Source organism: Panthera onca, chromosome C2 (assembly GCF_046562875.1).
Source record: "Panthera onca isolate mPanOnc1 chromosome C2, mPanOnc1 haplotype 2, whole genome shotgun sequence".
NCBI lineage: Eukaryota > Metazoa > Chordata > Mammalia > Carnivora > Felidae > Panthera > Panthera onca.
In genome coordinates, this window is record NC_138347.1 from 399,963 (window position 1) to 417,820 (window position 17,858).

The 17,858-nt window shown below is 44.6% G+C and overlaps 1 protein-coding gene across 1 annotated transcript in view; it reads right to left on the reverse strand.

The window, feature by feature from the left end:
* PCNT (pericentrin) overlaps positions 1-17,858 on the reverse strand; it is a 135,533-nt gene that overhangs the window by 63,552 nt on the left and 54,123 nt on the right. The window contains exons 17-18 of the mRNA XM_060640680.3: positions 6,869-7,006; positions 1,741-1,887 (exon numbers count right to left, since the gene is read on the reverse strand). Of these exons, the coding sequence (XP_060496663.3) occupies positions 1,741-1,887; positions 6,869-7,006 (285 nt within the window). The remainder of the gene's footprint in view (positions 1-1,740; positions 1,888-6,868; positions 7,007-17,858) is intronic.

A 17,858-nucleotide genomic window follows, 5' to 3' on the forward strand; every position in this document is an offset into this window, starting at 1 on the left:
TTGAGCCCCGCATAGGGCTCTGTGCTGACAGAGCCTGCTTTGGACTCTGTATCTCCCTCTCTCTGCCCCTCCCCTGCTCGTGCTCTGTCTCTCTCTCTCTCTCTCCCTCTCTCTCTAAAATAAACATTAAAAAAATAGTATAAATACACATTTATGCTTTGAAAAAAATTTTTTTTAATGTTTATTTATTTTTGAGACAGAGACAGAGCACGAGCTGTGGAGGGGCAGAGTGAGAGGGAGACACAGAATCCGAAACAGGCTCCAGGCTCCGAGCTGTCAGCACAGAGCCTGACGTGGGGCTAGAACCCACAAACTATGAGATCACGACCTGAGCCGAAGTCAGATGCTTAACCGACTGAGCCACCCAGGTGCCCTGTATACACATTTATTCTTATATAAAAAAAAAAATAACGAACTCAACAACAACAAAATAAATCCAATTCAAAATGTCAAAGACCTTGAATGGACATTTCTTCAAAGACATACAAATGGCCAATAAGCTCGTAAAAAGGAGCTCAACATCACTAATAGTCAGGGAAATGCAAACCAAAACCTCAGTGAAATACCACCTCATATTCATTATGATGGCAATTATAAGAAGAAAAAAGAGATGGGAAATAAGTATTGGCGAGGATGTGGAGAAATTAGAATCCTGTACGCTGCTGAAAGAAATGTAAGGTGGCACAGCTGCTGTGGAAAGCAGTCTAGCAGTTCCTCGAGAACTTAGACACAGATTTATGCGTGACCCGGCAATCCTGTTACTGGACACATAAACCCCAAAACGGAAAGCAGGGACTAAAAGATACTTGTACACCAATGTTCACTGTGAAAGTATTCATAATAGCCAAAAGGCAGAAACAACCATCAAGAAGTCCATCCACAGATAAGGGCGCCTGGATGGCTCAGTCAGTTAAGCAGACGACTTCGGCTCAGGTTGTGATCTCACAGTTAGTGGGTTCAAGCCCCAAGTCAGGCTCTGCACTGACAGCTCAGAGCCTAGAGCCTGCTTCGACTCTGTGTCTCCCTTGCTCTCTGCCCCTCCCCGACTCACGCTCGGTCTCTCAAAGATAAACATTAAAAACAAAAGTCCATCAACAGATGAATCTGTGACGAGATACACAAAATGTGGTATCTGTATATAATGGAACATTATTAGCCATAAAAAACCATGAAACTTTGACACATGCTGCAACTCGGATGGAGTCCACAGACATTATGCTTAAGTGAAATAAACCAGACACAAGAGGGTAAATATTGTATGATCTCACTTATATGAGGTCCCAAAAGTGGTCAAATTCATACAGGCAGAAAGCAGAAGGGTGGGTGCCAGGGACTGGAGGGAGGAGAAACGGGGAGGTAGTGTTTACTGGGCATAGAGTTTCTTCTTGGGTTGATGAACAGTTCTAGAAATGGATAGTGGTGATAGTTGCACAACACGGTGAACATCGTTAATGCCACTGAATTGGACACTTAAAAATGATTAAAATGGGAAACTTTGTTATGTTATGTTATGTTATGTTATGTTATGTTATGTTATATAACGTATATATATATATATATATATATATACGTTATATAACATATGTTAACATATATATTATATATAATTTATATATATAAATATATATATATATATATATATATATATATATATATATATACACACATTATGTTATATTTTACCCCCCCATCCCTCCCCCACACACACACAATAACAAAGAAAAGACACATTTTACATACCTGCAGAATTTGGTTATTCTTCTCCTGAAGCTGCAGAAACAAAGTCTCTTTCTCTTTTTGGTACAGAGACTGCACTTGCTCGCACTCCAGTCTATGTATCTTCTCTTGTTCATGTAAAGCAACTTCCTTTTCACTTTCAAATTCACCCTGTACAAAAAGTACATTATTAACAACAAAAATGCCATTAAACTCTAAAATTATGCCAGTTCCACTTCTATGTTTGCTAAAATATAGTTCATTCAACAAATGTTTATTGAGTCCATATTATGCCAAGAGCAGTGATCAGAAGGAACAAAGCCACCACTCACAGCGAACATGCACTCAAATGTGCTTCTCATACAGAACATGAAAAAGACAGCTTGCTACCTTTCCCAAATGGCCACATTAAGAAATTACCCATCACCAGGGTATCATGACCATCAAACTCCAAGATATTTAGAAACCTAAGTTCCTTTGGTTTTCAAAGATAAACCCTATTTCTTCCTAAAAATAAAAATGGTTTTTAATAAAGTTCACCTAATGAATTAAAGTATATTAATTAAAGGGGCGCCTGGGTGACTCAGTCGGTTAAGCGTCCGACTTCAGCTCAGGTCATGATCTCGCAGTTTGTGAGTTCCAGCCCAGCATTGGGCTCTGTGCTGACAGCTTAGAGCCTGGAGCCTGCTTTGAATTCTGTGTCTCCCTCTCTCTCCGCTCCTCCTCCATCCTCTGTCTCTCTCTCCTTCAAAAATAAATAAACACATTAAAACAAAATTAAAGTATATTAATTAAATAAGCTTTTAAAAAAAAAAAAAAACTACAGAGGTAGCACTTCCAGAATAATAGAATAAGGACCTCCAAAAAATGTGTTCCTCCATAAAAGCACAGGGAACACAGGCAAAACCTGTCAAAATCGACTTTTCAGAGTTCTGGAAATTAAGAAAGACTTGTAACAATCCAAAGAGTGTTCACTGAAAACAAAGTCTGAGATTCCATCAAAACAACAAGCGCTGAGAGGTATTTAAACCTGCCCTAACCCCAACACTCCTATCTCAGGCATAGCCCTGAAAACAGCCCAACAGTCCTAAGAGTTGGGGGGAACAAACATGTGTTTGGATCTCCAAAAGCACCACCTCGCCAACTGTCACTAATTAACCTGTCTTGAAGCTTACTAAAAAGCTCCATTCTTGGAGCACCAGGGTGGCTCAGTCAGTTGAGTGTTTGACTTCATTCAGCTCAGGTCGTGATCTCATGGTTTGTGAGTTTGAGCCTGGCATCAGGGTCGCTGCTGTCAGCACAGAACCTGCTTCTTCAGATCGTCTGAACTCCTCTCTCTGCCCCTTCCCAGCTTGCATGCGCGTATGGGCTCTCTCTCTCTTTCTCAAAACTAAATAAACATTAAAAAAATAAATAAATAAGTAAAAATGAAAATGAAAGGCTCTATTCTCAGAGATGATCTCACAGAGCTGTCAACAATGCTATCCCCAAGCCATTTGTCAAAATCAAGTAGCAGCAACTGTTTAACATCACAATAACCTGAAACCTATAAACTGGTAACAGTCTGAGCCAGTAAGAGGTAGACAAAACAACTTGAAAGGAAACACTTTTAAGAGGAAATGAGATGTCTGAAGAGAATGAGATGTCAAGAGGGAGCTTTGAAAAAGTCCAACATATTCCTAGGAATTTAGAAGGCAGGAACAAGTACAGGGCTGTGTACCTGTCCAGAGAAACCCGAGAAAGCTCTAAGAGCTCACTCTTTGTTGACCTTGCACAAACACAAAACGAAAGCTAAGGCAGAGTAAACTGCCCGCCACAGCACTCAAAGCATGCCCCAACGAGAGCCCTTCAAATTCACTAGAGGGGCTCAACAGTAGATTTGAATGGGCAGAAGAATCAGCAAATATGAAGACAGTTCAAATTATTTAGTCTGGGAACCAAAAAGAAAAAAAAAAAGAAGAAGAAGAAGAAGAAAAATAAGTAGAGGGGCCCCTGGGTGGCTCAGTTGGTTGAGTATCTGACTTCGGTTCAGGTCATGATCTCACAGTTTGTGAGTTTGAGCCCCGCATCGGGCTCTGTGCTGACAGCTCAGAGCCTGGAACCTGCTTCAGATTCTGTGTCTCCCTCTCTCTCTGCCCATTCCCCACTTGCTCTCTCTCTCTCTCAAAAATAAATATTAAAAAAAAAAAATTTTTTTTTAAGAAAAATAAGTAGAGGTTCACAGACATGCTGGGACACCCTCAAAGACCAACATATACGTAATGGGAGTTGCAGAGGAAAGGAGAAAGGGAACAGAGTAGAAAGACTACTTGAAGATATAAGGCCCAAAACTTCAAAACTCTGATGAAAAAACATTAATCTACGAACACAAAAAGCACAATTACCCCAGGTAGGATAAACTCAAAGAGATCCACACCAAGGCCCATCCCAATTAAACTGTGAAAGACTACGAAAAAGATCCTTGAAAGCAGCAGGAGAGAAACCATCCTCCAGAGGCCAAAAGGCAATAAGATAATATAGTCAAAGTGACAAAAGAAAGACTTAACCAAGAATTCCATACCCAGGAAATGATCTTTCCAAAATGAGGGAGAAATTAAAACATTCACGGATAAATACAAACTAAGAGAAGTCATCCTAACAGGCCTGCCCTGAGGAAATACAAAAGGGTGTCCTTCAGGCTAGAGTGAAGGGACACCAGACGTTCATTCGAATCCACATGAAGAAATAAAGAACACTGGTAAAGGTTCACAAGTAAACTGAAAGACAAAATAAACATAGATTTTATAATTCTTTTTTTCTCCCATCTGATTTATAAGAAACTGAATAAATCAGTGAGCATAAATTGTATGGAAGTGTACTTTGCATGACAATATTAGCACATAGGACAGAGAAGCTACACAGGAGAAGAGATTTGTAAACTATCAAAATCAAGATGGTATTAAGCTGAACTATGTTGTTATAAGGTGTTTATTACTGTAATCCCCAGGGCAGGCACCTAAGAAAATAACCCAAAATATATAGAAAATAAACATCAAGGAAATTAAAATGAAAAGAAGGCAGTAACAGAAAATCAGAAAAACAAGAGAGATACAAGATAAACAAGGAGCAAACAGCAAGTAATAATACCTGCTACATCTCTAAACCTAGAGAACACTGTGCTAGGTGAAAGCAACCAAACACAAAAGGGCACAGACTGTATGATTCCATTTCTATAAAATGTCCAGAAACAGGAAGTTCAGTGGTTACCAGGGGCTGGAGGAGGGGAGAGGCAGCTAAGGCTGGGGGGAGCGGGGGGGGGGGGGGGGGTTCTTTTTGAGGTGATGCAAATGTTCAGGAAGTAGATAGCAACAATAGTTGCACAACTTGGTGAATACACTAAAAATCACTAAAACATATATACTTAAAAGAGTAATTTTTATGGTATATAAAATAAAGGTGTTGTTAAAAGAAACAACAAAGTAAAACTACATTAAAAATCATCTTGGGGTGCCTAGGTGGCTCAGTCAGCTCTGTGCTGACAAGCTCAGAGCCTGGAGCCTGCTTCAGATTCTGTGTCTCCCCCTTTCTCTGCCCCTCCCCCGCGTGTGCTCGGTCACCCTCTCTCTTTTAAAAATAAACATTAAAAACAAATCATATTGGGGCTCCTGGGTGGCTCAGTTGGTTGAGCGTTTGAGTTTTGAATTTGGCTCAGGTCATAATCTTACACTCGTGGGACTGAGCCCTGCATCAGAGCCCTGCTTCAGGTTCTCTCTCCCTCTGTTTCTCTCCCCCACTCATGCTCCCTCTCTCTCTCTCTCTCCCTCTAAAATAAAAAAAATATACATACATATAAAAAATAAAAAATAAGTCATCGTAAGGGAAGGTGTTGAGTGTTGAGGCATCCTGCACATTCTTCCATGAGAACAGTCTCCTTAAAGCAAGAAAAGCCTTGATGTGGCTGCTGCTGAGTCACCGAGGCAAGGCAGTAAGACTCAAACGTTCTCAAATTTAAAATATTTGATGGCAATTCTTAGCGGGAAAGGTATGCTAACCACCCAAATTAAATAGAAAAAGGATGGAAGAACGGGAACCCTCTTGCACTGCTGGTGGGAATGCAAACTGGTGCAGCCACTCTGGAAAACAGTGTGGAGGTTCCTCAAAAAAATTAAAAATACAACTACCCTATGACCCAGCAATAGCACTAGCAGGAATATATCCAAAGGATACAGGAGTGCTGATTTGAAGGGGCACATGCACCCCAATGTTTGTAGCAGCACTATCAACAATATCCAAACTATGGAAAGAGCCCAAATGTCCATCAACTGATGAATGGATAAAGAAGATTATATATACAATGGAATACTACTTGGCAATGAAGAAGAATGAAATCCTGCCATTTGTAACAATGTGGATGGAACTGGACGGTATTATGCTAAATGAAATAAGTCAGGCAAAGAAAGACAAATACCATGTTTTCACTCATATGTGGGAGTTGAGAAACTTAACAGAAGAACATGGGGGAAGGGAAGGGGAAAAATAGCTTCAAACAGAGAGGGAGGCAAACCGTAAGAGACTCTTGAGTACAGAGAACAAACTGAGGGTTGATGGGGGGACAGGGAGAGGGGAAAATGGGTGATGGACACTGAGGAGGGCACTGGCTCGATGAGCACTGGGTCGTATGTAAGCGGTGAATGACAAGAATCTACCCCCAATACCAAGAGCACACTATATACACCGTATGTTAGCCAACATATTTATTTTTTTCAACGTTTCTTTTTTTTTTTTTTTTTTTGGGACAGAGAGAGACAGAGCATGAACGGGGGAGGGGCAGAGAGAGAGGGAGACACAGAATCGGAAACAGGCTCCAGGCTCCGAGCCATCAGCCCAGAGCCTGACGCGGGGCTCGAACCCACAGACCGCGAGATCGTGACCTGGCTGAAGTCGGACGCTTAACCGACTGCGCCACCCAGGCGCCCCAATTAGCCAACATATTTAAAAAATAATAATAAATAGAAAAATGAGTGAAAAAAATTGCCTACAAAAATCTGTTTCTAAGACAATGAAAACATTTTATGTTTTAACTTCGCATATCACCATTAATTTAGAATAACATTTTATTTACTCTGTAGATGGGGAAGAACAGCAATAACACAAATCATCCTCAGCCCCATACCTTCGGCTGTGGGATCTGCTGCTCCAGTACCACTTGGGACTGGCTCTTTGACAACTGCCGCTTCTCCTCCTCTTCGTGCAGCTCGGCCCGAAGAGCTGGGCCCTGGGCCTCAACCTCCGCAGGAATCAGGGTGCTCTGCTTGAACGAGGAGGAAAAGAGCACTGAGCTCTTCGTGCACAGATACTTGTCAATACCGGAGATCACTACCATTCTGCGTATGTTCAATGTGATGACACATGGGAGTCACGCTACAGCTTATAGAAAACTTCAAACCACGCTGTAGGACTGGATTCTCACCTTAATTATGATAGTGACGAAAACGGGGCATGCGTGGTACAACACTAAAATCATACTTTCAAGTTATAGAGACCATTTCTGAATTAACATATCATTTTTATAAACTTTCTCTCCTGAAATAAATTTAACTCCAAAACCTTTAAAAAGGAAGGATTAAAGGTAATTTCCAAGTTATCACACTTTGCAAAGTTTCCAAAGTACTTTAATTACGTGTCTACCACACTTCTCCTTCTAGGGAAGGTCGGGGTTGACCCAGACCACTCCCAGCAGAAAGGAAGCTAGCTGCAGCCCTGAGAGTAACTGGGTTTCACCAGGAATGCTAATTCCCCGAGCGTCAACCACAAAGTGTTGGTGAATACAGGGAAAAACCCTGAATGCCAACAGGCACCACAGACCAGCAGGGCCAAGGCCAAGGGACAGAAGCCATACTCCCTTTTCCCCAAAAAACAGACCTAAGGAAATACTTGTACCCATTGTGAAGGACACTGGGAAAAACAAAACATCAACACTCAAGAAAAAGAAAATCCCCCAAACACGTGATAAACCCTGATTAACAGTCAAGCTGGAAAGGGAATGACAGATCAGTTCTTTGGGCCCTAGGGCCCTGGCACAGCATTAGGGTGCTTCCCTCTCAGCACCTGCAGCGTGCACTGCGGGCGGGAGGAAACAGCTCTTAACTTTCCACCTGCAAGGGGCAGTAGGGCCACTTCATGCCTGTCCTGCCCAGTGCACACCCAGGCCTGGAGTGGGAACTTGCAAAATGCACCCTAACAGAGGCGAAGGCAAAACATGAGAGCATCATGCAGCAGGAGGGCCACCAGGAAAGAGACACTCAGGAGTCAGGTACGGCAGTTTCGAGGGTGTGCTCTCAGGAAAGGCTGCAGGACAGCAGGCTGCCATTGGACCTCAAAAGGCCCAGTACCTCTGGGATGGCTGTGCATGTCTAGCAGTATGATCCTCAGGCCACTTCCTTGACCTGACTGGAGAGGCTCAATGTCAGGTCTCCCTTAATTCACACAACCCCTACCCCCCATCCGTAAGACCTCCTTACAGATAATTACTTCTATTTCCAGCCTTGAGTAAAGCTCCATTTAATTTTCCATATTCTAAATAGTAAGGTCAATATAAGAAAATGATGTTTTTAAAAGTTTATTCTCAAATTTTTCTAAAAACCTAGAGAATTCTAGGGAAAATATCATATATATACATACATATATCTATATTTAATCATTAAGAGAAGAAAATAGGTATACCTGGAGAAGGAAAAAAGTAATACTGCACAAAGAATACCAATACAGTAATAAAAATAAATTCAACTGATAATGAGTTAAAGACATTCAAACTATACCTAACCTGACCTCGTACTATTTTCAAAAATTATTATATGAATATTTTTTAATGGAAAGAAAGAAAGAAAGAAAGAAAGAAAGAAAGAAAGAAAGAAATTGGCTTGAGCAATTGATACTGGCCATACTACAGTTTACTTCTGCATTCCAGAACTCTGCTTAGTGATATGAACACAAGGGAGATTTCTTTATGGGATGTACATCTCTAAGAAAAGGGAAACAAGCTTACGTTTCCAGAGAACTTTTCTCACAAGCCAACTCCAAAGTGAAGTAACCTGGAAAGTAAGTCAATTAGCTCACAAGCCCATGTGAAATAACTCTTCTGGTAAGTGAGCCTGCTTTTCAAACAGGTGCAAAGATATTTGTGGCCCAGATTAACTAACGCCTGTTCAAAGGAAGAACAGCGTGTCCCTGCTAATTTGGGCACAATGACCCTGGCATCCCAGGAAATGTCCAGCAAGGCTTTATGTGCATCTGCTTGTGGGGTGAATCCTGAGGGAAGGCCACAGGAGGAACATGCAACCAGCCACAAGTCTCCCCCACACCAAGACATGAACCTGAATCTGATCATGTGTGTAGAGATGCTGACATGCTTACAGGAATAGGGGGGAGTCTAACATCACAGGAAGCAATAAAAACAGATCCCATGCAAACGAAGCTCCGTGTGGATCCTGATTTGAACAACCACAGGAAGAGACTAGAACCTGGGCTGGATATATGGTGATATTAATGAATCATTTTTAATTTTCTAAGTTAGAATGGATTATGGTTAAGTTCTTTTGGGAGGAGAAAAACGTTACATGGCAGAAACAGATGATGAAGTATTTACAGATGAAAACACACGATACCTGGGATTTGCTTCAAAAGAATTGGGGGTAGGGAGCACTGCCACACTAAGACTGGCACGTACCCCACTGGGCAGCCAGATACAGGGGTTCAATGAACTATTCTACTTCTGTATGTGTTGAAATTTTCTCCAATAAAAGTTAAAATAAGGCTGCAAACAGCTTCCCACCTCCCAGAAATCTAAGTGCTTTCTGTGAAACCAGCTAGACAAAAAAGGTCACTTAAAAAAATTATCTAATGTTCACCTTCTTAGCAGCAAAGTAAAGAGAGAACTTACTTGAACAATGACTTTCTTGTACCACAACTAGAAAAACACTTCCAAAATGCTGCAGGAGCTTATTCAACATAGTGCTGGCAGTCCTAGCCTCAGCAATCAGACAACACAAAGAAATAAAAGGCATCCAAATTGGCAAGGAGGAAGTCAAGATTTCAGTCTTCACAGATGACATGATATTCTATCTAGAAAACCCAAAAGATTCTACCAAAAAAAATGCTAGAACTGATCCATGAGTTCAGGCAAGTCGCAGGATATAAAATCAATGCACAATAATTGGTTGCATTTCTATACACCAATAATGAAGCAGCAGAAAGAGAAATCAAGGAATCAATCCCATTTACGATTCTACCAAAACCCGTAAAATACCCAGGAATAAGCCTAGCCAAAGAGGTGAAAAATCTATACACTGAAAACTATAGAAAGCTCACGAAAGAAATTGAAGAAGACACCAAAAAACGGAAAAGCATTCCATGCTCATGGATTGGAAGAACAAATATTGTTAAATTGTCAGTACTACCCAAAGCAATCTACATGTTCAATGCAATGATGCAATCCCTATCAAAATAACACCAGCATTCTTCACAGAGCTAGAACAAACAATCCTAAAATTTGTATGGAAACAGAAAAGTCCTCGAATGGCCAAAGCAATCCTGAAAAAGAAAAACAAAGCTGGAGGCATCACAATTCCAGACTTCCAGATGTATTACGAAGCTGTAATCATTAAGACAATATGGTACTGGCACAGAAACAGACACTGATCAATGGAACATAAGAGAGAAAACAGAAATGGACCCACAAACATATGGCCAGGTAATCTTTGACAAAGTAGGAAAGAGTATCCAATGGAATAAAGACAGTCTCTTCAAGCAAATGATGTTGGAAAAACTGGACAGCGACATGCAGAAGAATGAACCTGGACCACTTTCTTACATCATACACAAAAATAAACGCAAATTGCATGAAAGACCTAAAATGTAAGACACGAAGCCATCAAAATCCTAGAGGAGAAAAAAGGCAACAACCTCTTTGACTTTGGCCACAGCAACTTCTTACTCAACATGTTCTGTGAGGCAAGGGAAATAAAAGAAAAAATGAACTTCTGGGACCTCATCAAAATAAAAAGCATCTGCACAACTAAGGAAACTCAATCAGCAAAACTAAAAGGCACCCAACAGAATGGGAGAGGATATTTGCAAATGACATATCAGATAAAGGATTAGTATCCAAAAATCTATAAAGAACTTATCAAACTCAACACCCAAAAAACAAATGGTCCAGTGAAGAAATGGGCAAAAGACATGAATAGACACTTTCCAAAGAAGACAGACATCCAGATGGCTAACAGACACATGGAAAAATGCTCCACATCACCCATCATCAGGGAAATACAAATCAAAACCACAATGAGATACCACCTCACACCAGTCAGAATGGCTAAAATGAACAACTCAGGCAACAACAGATGTTGGCGAGGATGTGGAGAAAGGAGAACCCTTTAGCACTGCTGGTAGGAATGTAAACTGGTGCAGCCACTCTGGAAAGCAGTACGGAGGTTCTTCAAAAAATTAACGATAGAACTACCCTACGACCTAGCTACTGTATTACTAGGTATTTATCCAAAGGATATAGGAGTGGTATTTTGAAGGGGCACATGCACCCCAATGTTTATAGCAGCACCATTGACAATAGCCAAAGTATGGAAAAAGCCCAAATGTCCATCGACTGATCAATGGGTAAAGAAGAAGATGTGGTACGTACGTACGTACGTACACACACACACACACACACACACACACACACACACACACACACACAGAGGAAGATTACTCAGCAATCAAAAAGAATGAAATCTTGCCATTTGCAACAACGTGGATGGAATGAGAGGGTATTATGCTAAGTGAAATTAGTCAGAGAAGGACAAATACCATATGACTTCACTCATATGTGGAATTTAAGATACAAAACAGATGAACATAAGGGAAGGGAAGCAAAAATAATATAAAAACAGGGAAGGAGCCAAACGTAAGAGACTCTTAAATACAAAGAACAAACTGAGGGTTGCTGGAGGGGTATTGGCTGGGGGCGGGGGTGGGCTAAATGGACAAGCGGCATTGAGGAGGACACTTGCTGGATGAGCACTGGGTGTTATATGTAGGGGATGAATCACTGGATTCTACTGAAATCATTGCACTATATGCTAACTAACTTGGACATAAATTAAAAAAAAAAAAAAAAAAATGCCGTAGGAGCATTTGGACAGTAGTCAATACAGAAACACAAAACTGCTAAGCCAAGGTACATAAATGACACTCGGTTTCAGGAAGTGTGTGGCTCTGTGCGTCACCAACAGGTAACAAATGGGCAGGAGGAACAAATCAGCAATCAGACAGTCTCTGGGGGAAGGGCTGTGAGTCAGTACCTGATCCTGTCAACAGACATCCTCAGCAGGTCGCGGGGCAGCGCTTCAGGAGGGAAGAGGGAAGACCAGTCACCTGGGGATCACTAACTCACCCCAGATGCGCTGCCCGGATCCCGGTCTACAAACAGCAGCGGGGCCCTCTAGCCTCTCAAAACACGGGAAGGCGTGTCCACCTCGCAGAGGGCTGTCTCCAGCGTCCTTCTCCCAAGACCCTCCTGGGGCCGGGCGCATGGAACCTGTCGGCACCCCTCTGTCACCAAGAATGACTGTGAGCAACGAAGGAGCTGACAGGACAACTGCTCACCCTCCCTGTGGCGAAGCACCTTCCTGGTGGCCGCTCGACCCCTCTGTGATGACCCCTCAGCGCTGCACTCAAGGGGGCTGGGGGGACACTGAGGGGACCCTGAGAGGCTTAATGGGGCATAGGGAAGATACTGAGAGGGTTACGGGGACACAGAGGGGGCTGAGGGGACACTGAAGAGGCTTCATCCTCTTTTAATGAAATCTGAGGAAGAGGACGGTATGAGGAGGCCATTCCTGTGAACTAACCGGTGAGCAGCTGCATCTCGGTCCCGGCTGGGGGCTTACTGTGTCTAAGCCGTCCTGAGGGCACAGGCTTCTGTGTGTGGATTCCTCCTGTGTCTTCTCATTCTCTCGAATGTGGGAAACCCACCCCAAGTGGCCAGATTCAAGGCAACTTAAAAGTCCATGAAGCAAATCTCAACAAAAATGCCAATTCCCAGACTTTTCAACCAAACAAATGGGGATAAATCTCATTTTTACACTTCCCTTTATTTTTGCAATCTCCTGTAATGCTCATTCTGGAAACTTTCATTGAGGAAATGGTTTAAATACTAATTTCACAAATGAGCTGATCAGTATACATACAACTAAAAGCACTGACTATTAATCTAGGGGACAGAGGAGAACACCAGGGCCTTATTTCACGATTAGAAAAGAGTAATATTAGCATCTCCTTTTTTAAAAAGCCCCACAGCTTTTTTTTTGTCTGTGCTGACAGCGTGGAGCCTGCTTGGGATTCTCTCTCTGTCTTTCTCACTGCCCTCCCCCAACCCACTCACACACATGCTCTCTCTCTCAAATAAATAACCCTTTTAAAAACAAAGAAAATCCCCAAAGAAATAGTACTCACAAAATCTTATAATCTCTATAAATCTCGATGTAGCACTTCACAAAACACATCAGTTATCTAGGAAGCACTATGCACGTAGACTCGTACTCTCTCTCCCCCAGAAAGACCAGAAGACACGGGAGACACAGTATTTCAAATCTAAGAACATGGAGCAGAAGGGCATCAGGGCGTACAGCCAGCGTCCACAGATGCCACCCTGCCTCCATGCAAAGGGAACTGGGGGACGTGAGCCCCGCGGCAAGCCACAAGGACCCTGGCTGGGTCCCAGCCTGCACGGTCTTATCCGTGGCAGTCTCACCTGCTGAAGAGAATTCCAATTGCTTCTTCAGAAGAACAACTACACAACTTGACATACTGCTTGTGGATGTTCTAACAAAGTTTCAAAAATCTGAAAACGAAACCAGAGCGTACACCGACTCCCGGGAGCACCTGCCACAGCAAGTGTGTTCCGTGTGGACGCAGGCGGACGTGCACGTGAAGTCCTCCCCCTCCCTGTCGTGAGGTCGCTTCCTCCCCAGCCACCGCCACCTCCTGAGAGTCCAGACCCAGACGCCTCCTCGTCGTCCCCCAGGCGCCACAGCCTCCCCACCACCCTCACAGGCGCCACGGTCAATCTCACCCCAGCACAGCCCAGGAGACATCAGAAACCCCTCGCTGCCCCGGAGCACCGCCCTCAGAGGGGCCCCGAGCCCGCCCTCGGTGCCCTCCCATCCCTACGCTTCCCAAGGGCCTTGTCAATTCCTGTCTGAGGTAGTACAATCACCTCCAACGCCTCTTTTGTCCAGCTGTCAGATGCCTATGCCGCTGCCTACAAGGTCAGGGTCCTGCCCTCCAAGCACACGGCCCCCCAGACACACCCCAGGTGGGTCCTGACATCCCTCCTCCTCACCCTGACCTCGGAAGTCACACCAACACCGCGTGGCGGGGCCACCGGTACCTCTTAAAAAGGGCACCTGAAGACGTCTGGGGGACGAGCGGGGGCTGGCCCGCTGCCGTCAGACCCCTACTCGGCAAGTTCCCCGCAGGCCCCACCGCGCCCGGCCCTGGGAAGCAAGAGGACAGGACAGGCACAACTACCCCTCACGCTCAGCCCTCTGTGGGCTTTGCAGGGCACGGGGCTGGAAGCCCTGAAGGAAAGGGGGGCGTCCCGCACTGGGCAGGCGGGGAAGCGCCTGCTGTGGAGGTGATCTGGCTGAAAGGTGAGAGTGTGAAGACGAGTTCAGAGGACGGCACACCTGGCACGTCTGCAGAAACAGACAACGGACAGGACGACGGGACACGGGGTCAGAGGACACGTGTGGCAGGCACCTGTGCGGAGCCGTGTCCCCAGGTCACGCTGAGTAGCCTGGGATGCACAGGGCGGGAACCTACATGCAGAGAAGAGACGACAGCGGAGGCCTCACACAGGCGACCGCTGCTGGACCGTACTGGGAGCACTCGGACGCGCTCTCCCGGACCGGCTGACCCCTGAGTGCAGGCCCCAGGCGTGTCCAGCTCCCACCCGCCACCAGAGCGCTCCGATGAGAAGACTCGGAGAGGGCAGGAGCCCCGGGAGGCCCAGCGCTGGAGAGCCCCTCGGCAGCCAGACCCCCTCCCGCGGCACCGCTGCTCCGCCTGCTGCTTCTGCGTCTTGGCTGCGTGCGTCTCCGAGCTCCCACGGGGCTGCCTGGCGCCAGTGTTCCAGGAGCAAAACCTTGGCGCCCACCACACGGCCAAGCTCCTGTCCTCCTCCAGCAGGCGCCTCTGACTCTGCAGGGTTCCAGCCAGCCCCCACTTCCGAGACAGTGACCGCCCAGCACTGCACCTGCCACGTGCCTCCATCCACCTACCACACAGACCCCCCCCCCCCGCCACGTGCTTCTGGTCGCCCACCACACAGCCCCCCCATCAGAAACCCCAACCCCAATGCCACCCACCCCGTGCACCTTGTTCCACCCACCACATGGTTCCCATCTTAAAGGTAGTAAACATCCTACACGCTCCTCATAGTCAAATTTGTCATAGTTTAAAATGCAGTTTCACGGCACAAGAACAGACACTCAGATCAATGGAACAGAACAGAGAACCCAGAAACGGACCCACAAACGTATGGCCAACTAATCTTTGACAAAGCAGGAAAAGAATAACCAATGAAATAAAGACAGTGTCTTCAGCAAGTGGTGCTGGGAAAACTGGAGAGTGACATGCAGAAAAACGAACCTGGACTTTCTTACACCAGACACAAAAATAAACTCAAAATGGATGAAAGACCTCAATGTAAGACAGGAAGCCATCAAAATCCTCGAGGAGAAAGCAGGCAAAAACCTCTTTGACCTCTGCCGCAGCAACTTCTTACTCAACATGTCTCCAGAGGCAAGGGAAACAAAAGCAAAAATGAACTACTGGGACCTCATCAAAATAAAAAGCTTCTGCACAGTGAAGGAAACAATCAGCAAAACTAAAAGGCAACTGGCAGAATGGGAGAAGAGATCTGCAAACGACATATCAGATAAAGGGTTAGTATCCAAAATCTATAAAGAACTTACCAGACTCAACACCCAAAAAACAAATAATCCAGTGAGGAAATGGGCAAAAGACATGAATAGGCACTTCTCCAAAGACATCCAGATGGCCAAGCGACACATGAAAAAATGCTCCACATCACTCATCATCAGGGAAATGCAAATCAAAACCACAAGGAGATACCACCTCACACCTGTCAGAATGGCTAACAACTCAGGCAACAACAGACGTTGGCAAGGATGCAGAGGAAGAGGAACTCTTTTGCACCGCTGGTGGGAATGCAAGCTGGTGCAGCCACTCTGGAAAACAGTATGGAGGTTCCTCAAAAAATTAAAAATAGAACTACCTTACGACCCAGCAATTGCACTACTAGGCATTTATCCACAGGATACAGGTATGCTGTTTTGAAGGGACACATGTACCCCAATGTTTATAACAGCACTACCAATAATAGCCAAAGTATGGAAAGAGCCCAAATGTCCATCAACGAATAAATGGATAAAGAAGATGTGGTATGTATGTGTGTGTGTGTGTGTGTGTGTGTGTGTGTATATATATATGTATACACACACACACACATACAGTGAAGTATTACTCGGCCATCAAAAAGAACGAAACCTTGCCATTTGTAACTACGTGGATGGAACTAGAGTGTATTATGCTAAACGAAATTAGTCAGTCAGGAAAAGACAAATATCATATGACTTCACTCATACGAGGACTTTAAGAGACAAAACAGAAGAACATACGGGAAGGGGAACAAAAATAATATTAAAACGGGGAGGGGGACAAAAACATAAGACACTCTTAAATATGGAGAACAAACTGAGGGTTGCTGGAGGGTTTGTGGGAAGGGGGATGGAAATGGGTAAGGGGCATTAAGGAATCTACTCCTGAAATCATCGTTGCACTAGATGCTAACTAACTTGGATGTAAGTTAAAAAAAAAAAAAATTAGGGGTGCCTGGGTGGCTCAGTCGGTTGAGTATCCGATTTCAGCTCAGGTCATGATCTCACAGCTCGTGAGTTCGAGCCCCTCGTCGGGCTCTGGTGCTGACAGCTTGGAGCCTGGAGCCTGCTTCGGATTCTGTGTCTCCCTCTCTCTCTGTCCCAACCCACTCGCATTCTGTCTCTGTCTCTCTCAAAAATAAATAAACATTAAAAATTAATTGATTAGGGGCACCTGGGTGGCGTAGTCGGTTAAGCGTCCGACTTCAGCCAGGTCACGATCTCGCGGTCCGTGAGTTCGAGCCCGGCGTCAGGCTCTGGGCTGATGGCTCGGAGCCTGGAGCCTGTTTCCGATTCTGTGTCTCCCTCCCTCTCTGCCCCTCCCCCGTTCATGCTCTGTCTCTCTCTGTCCCAAAAAAAAAAAAAAAAAGTTAAAAAAAAAATAAAAATTAATTAATTAATTAAATGAAAATTTAAAAAAAGAACTTACTACTGAAAAATAAAAATAAAATGCAGTTTCAATCAATAAATTAAATACAAGCACGGTTTCATGTGTAAAATGTACCCGTTTCTCCCTCTGGAATATTCTTTTAAAACTTCATTTATTCTGAATCAACTAAACCAAGAAAATCTAATGTAAAGCCACAGGCTGGGAATGGGCCCTGTTCCCCATAGGACCTGTCTGCACAGAAGGAAACCAAAGCCAACATCGGAGGACCCGCGGCTGGAGAAGGCAGCACTGGCCTGCGGCACCGCCCGCCATCCTCACACAGCTCCCCACGTTCACACCAGAGGGGCACGGTGGCTCTACCCACTCCTGAGGAGAAGCCGTGGCTGGGGCCACCCCGCACCTGTGCTGAGGCCTGAGCTCGAGGATGCAGGAACTCCAGGGCTTCCCCAAGGCCACACCTCGGGAGACACAGAACAAGCTGAATCTAAACGTAAAACGAAGACCCCACGCCTACTAAAAGCAGGGTTACCTTTTCCCTTCCAATCTTAAGTAGAGCTGAACAGAATCAGAGGGTAAACCAATGTTTAGAGCTAAGTCACCGTGAATGAAGGATGAAACCGTCACAGGAACACCTTGTTACAAAAGCACCTGTGAAACAGGTGGTCCCTGTGTTTACGCGAGTCGGAGACTTCCTGCTTTGTAGTCCAGAACACCAACTTCCTAAATACTTGACAAGACACTAACTCACCAGA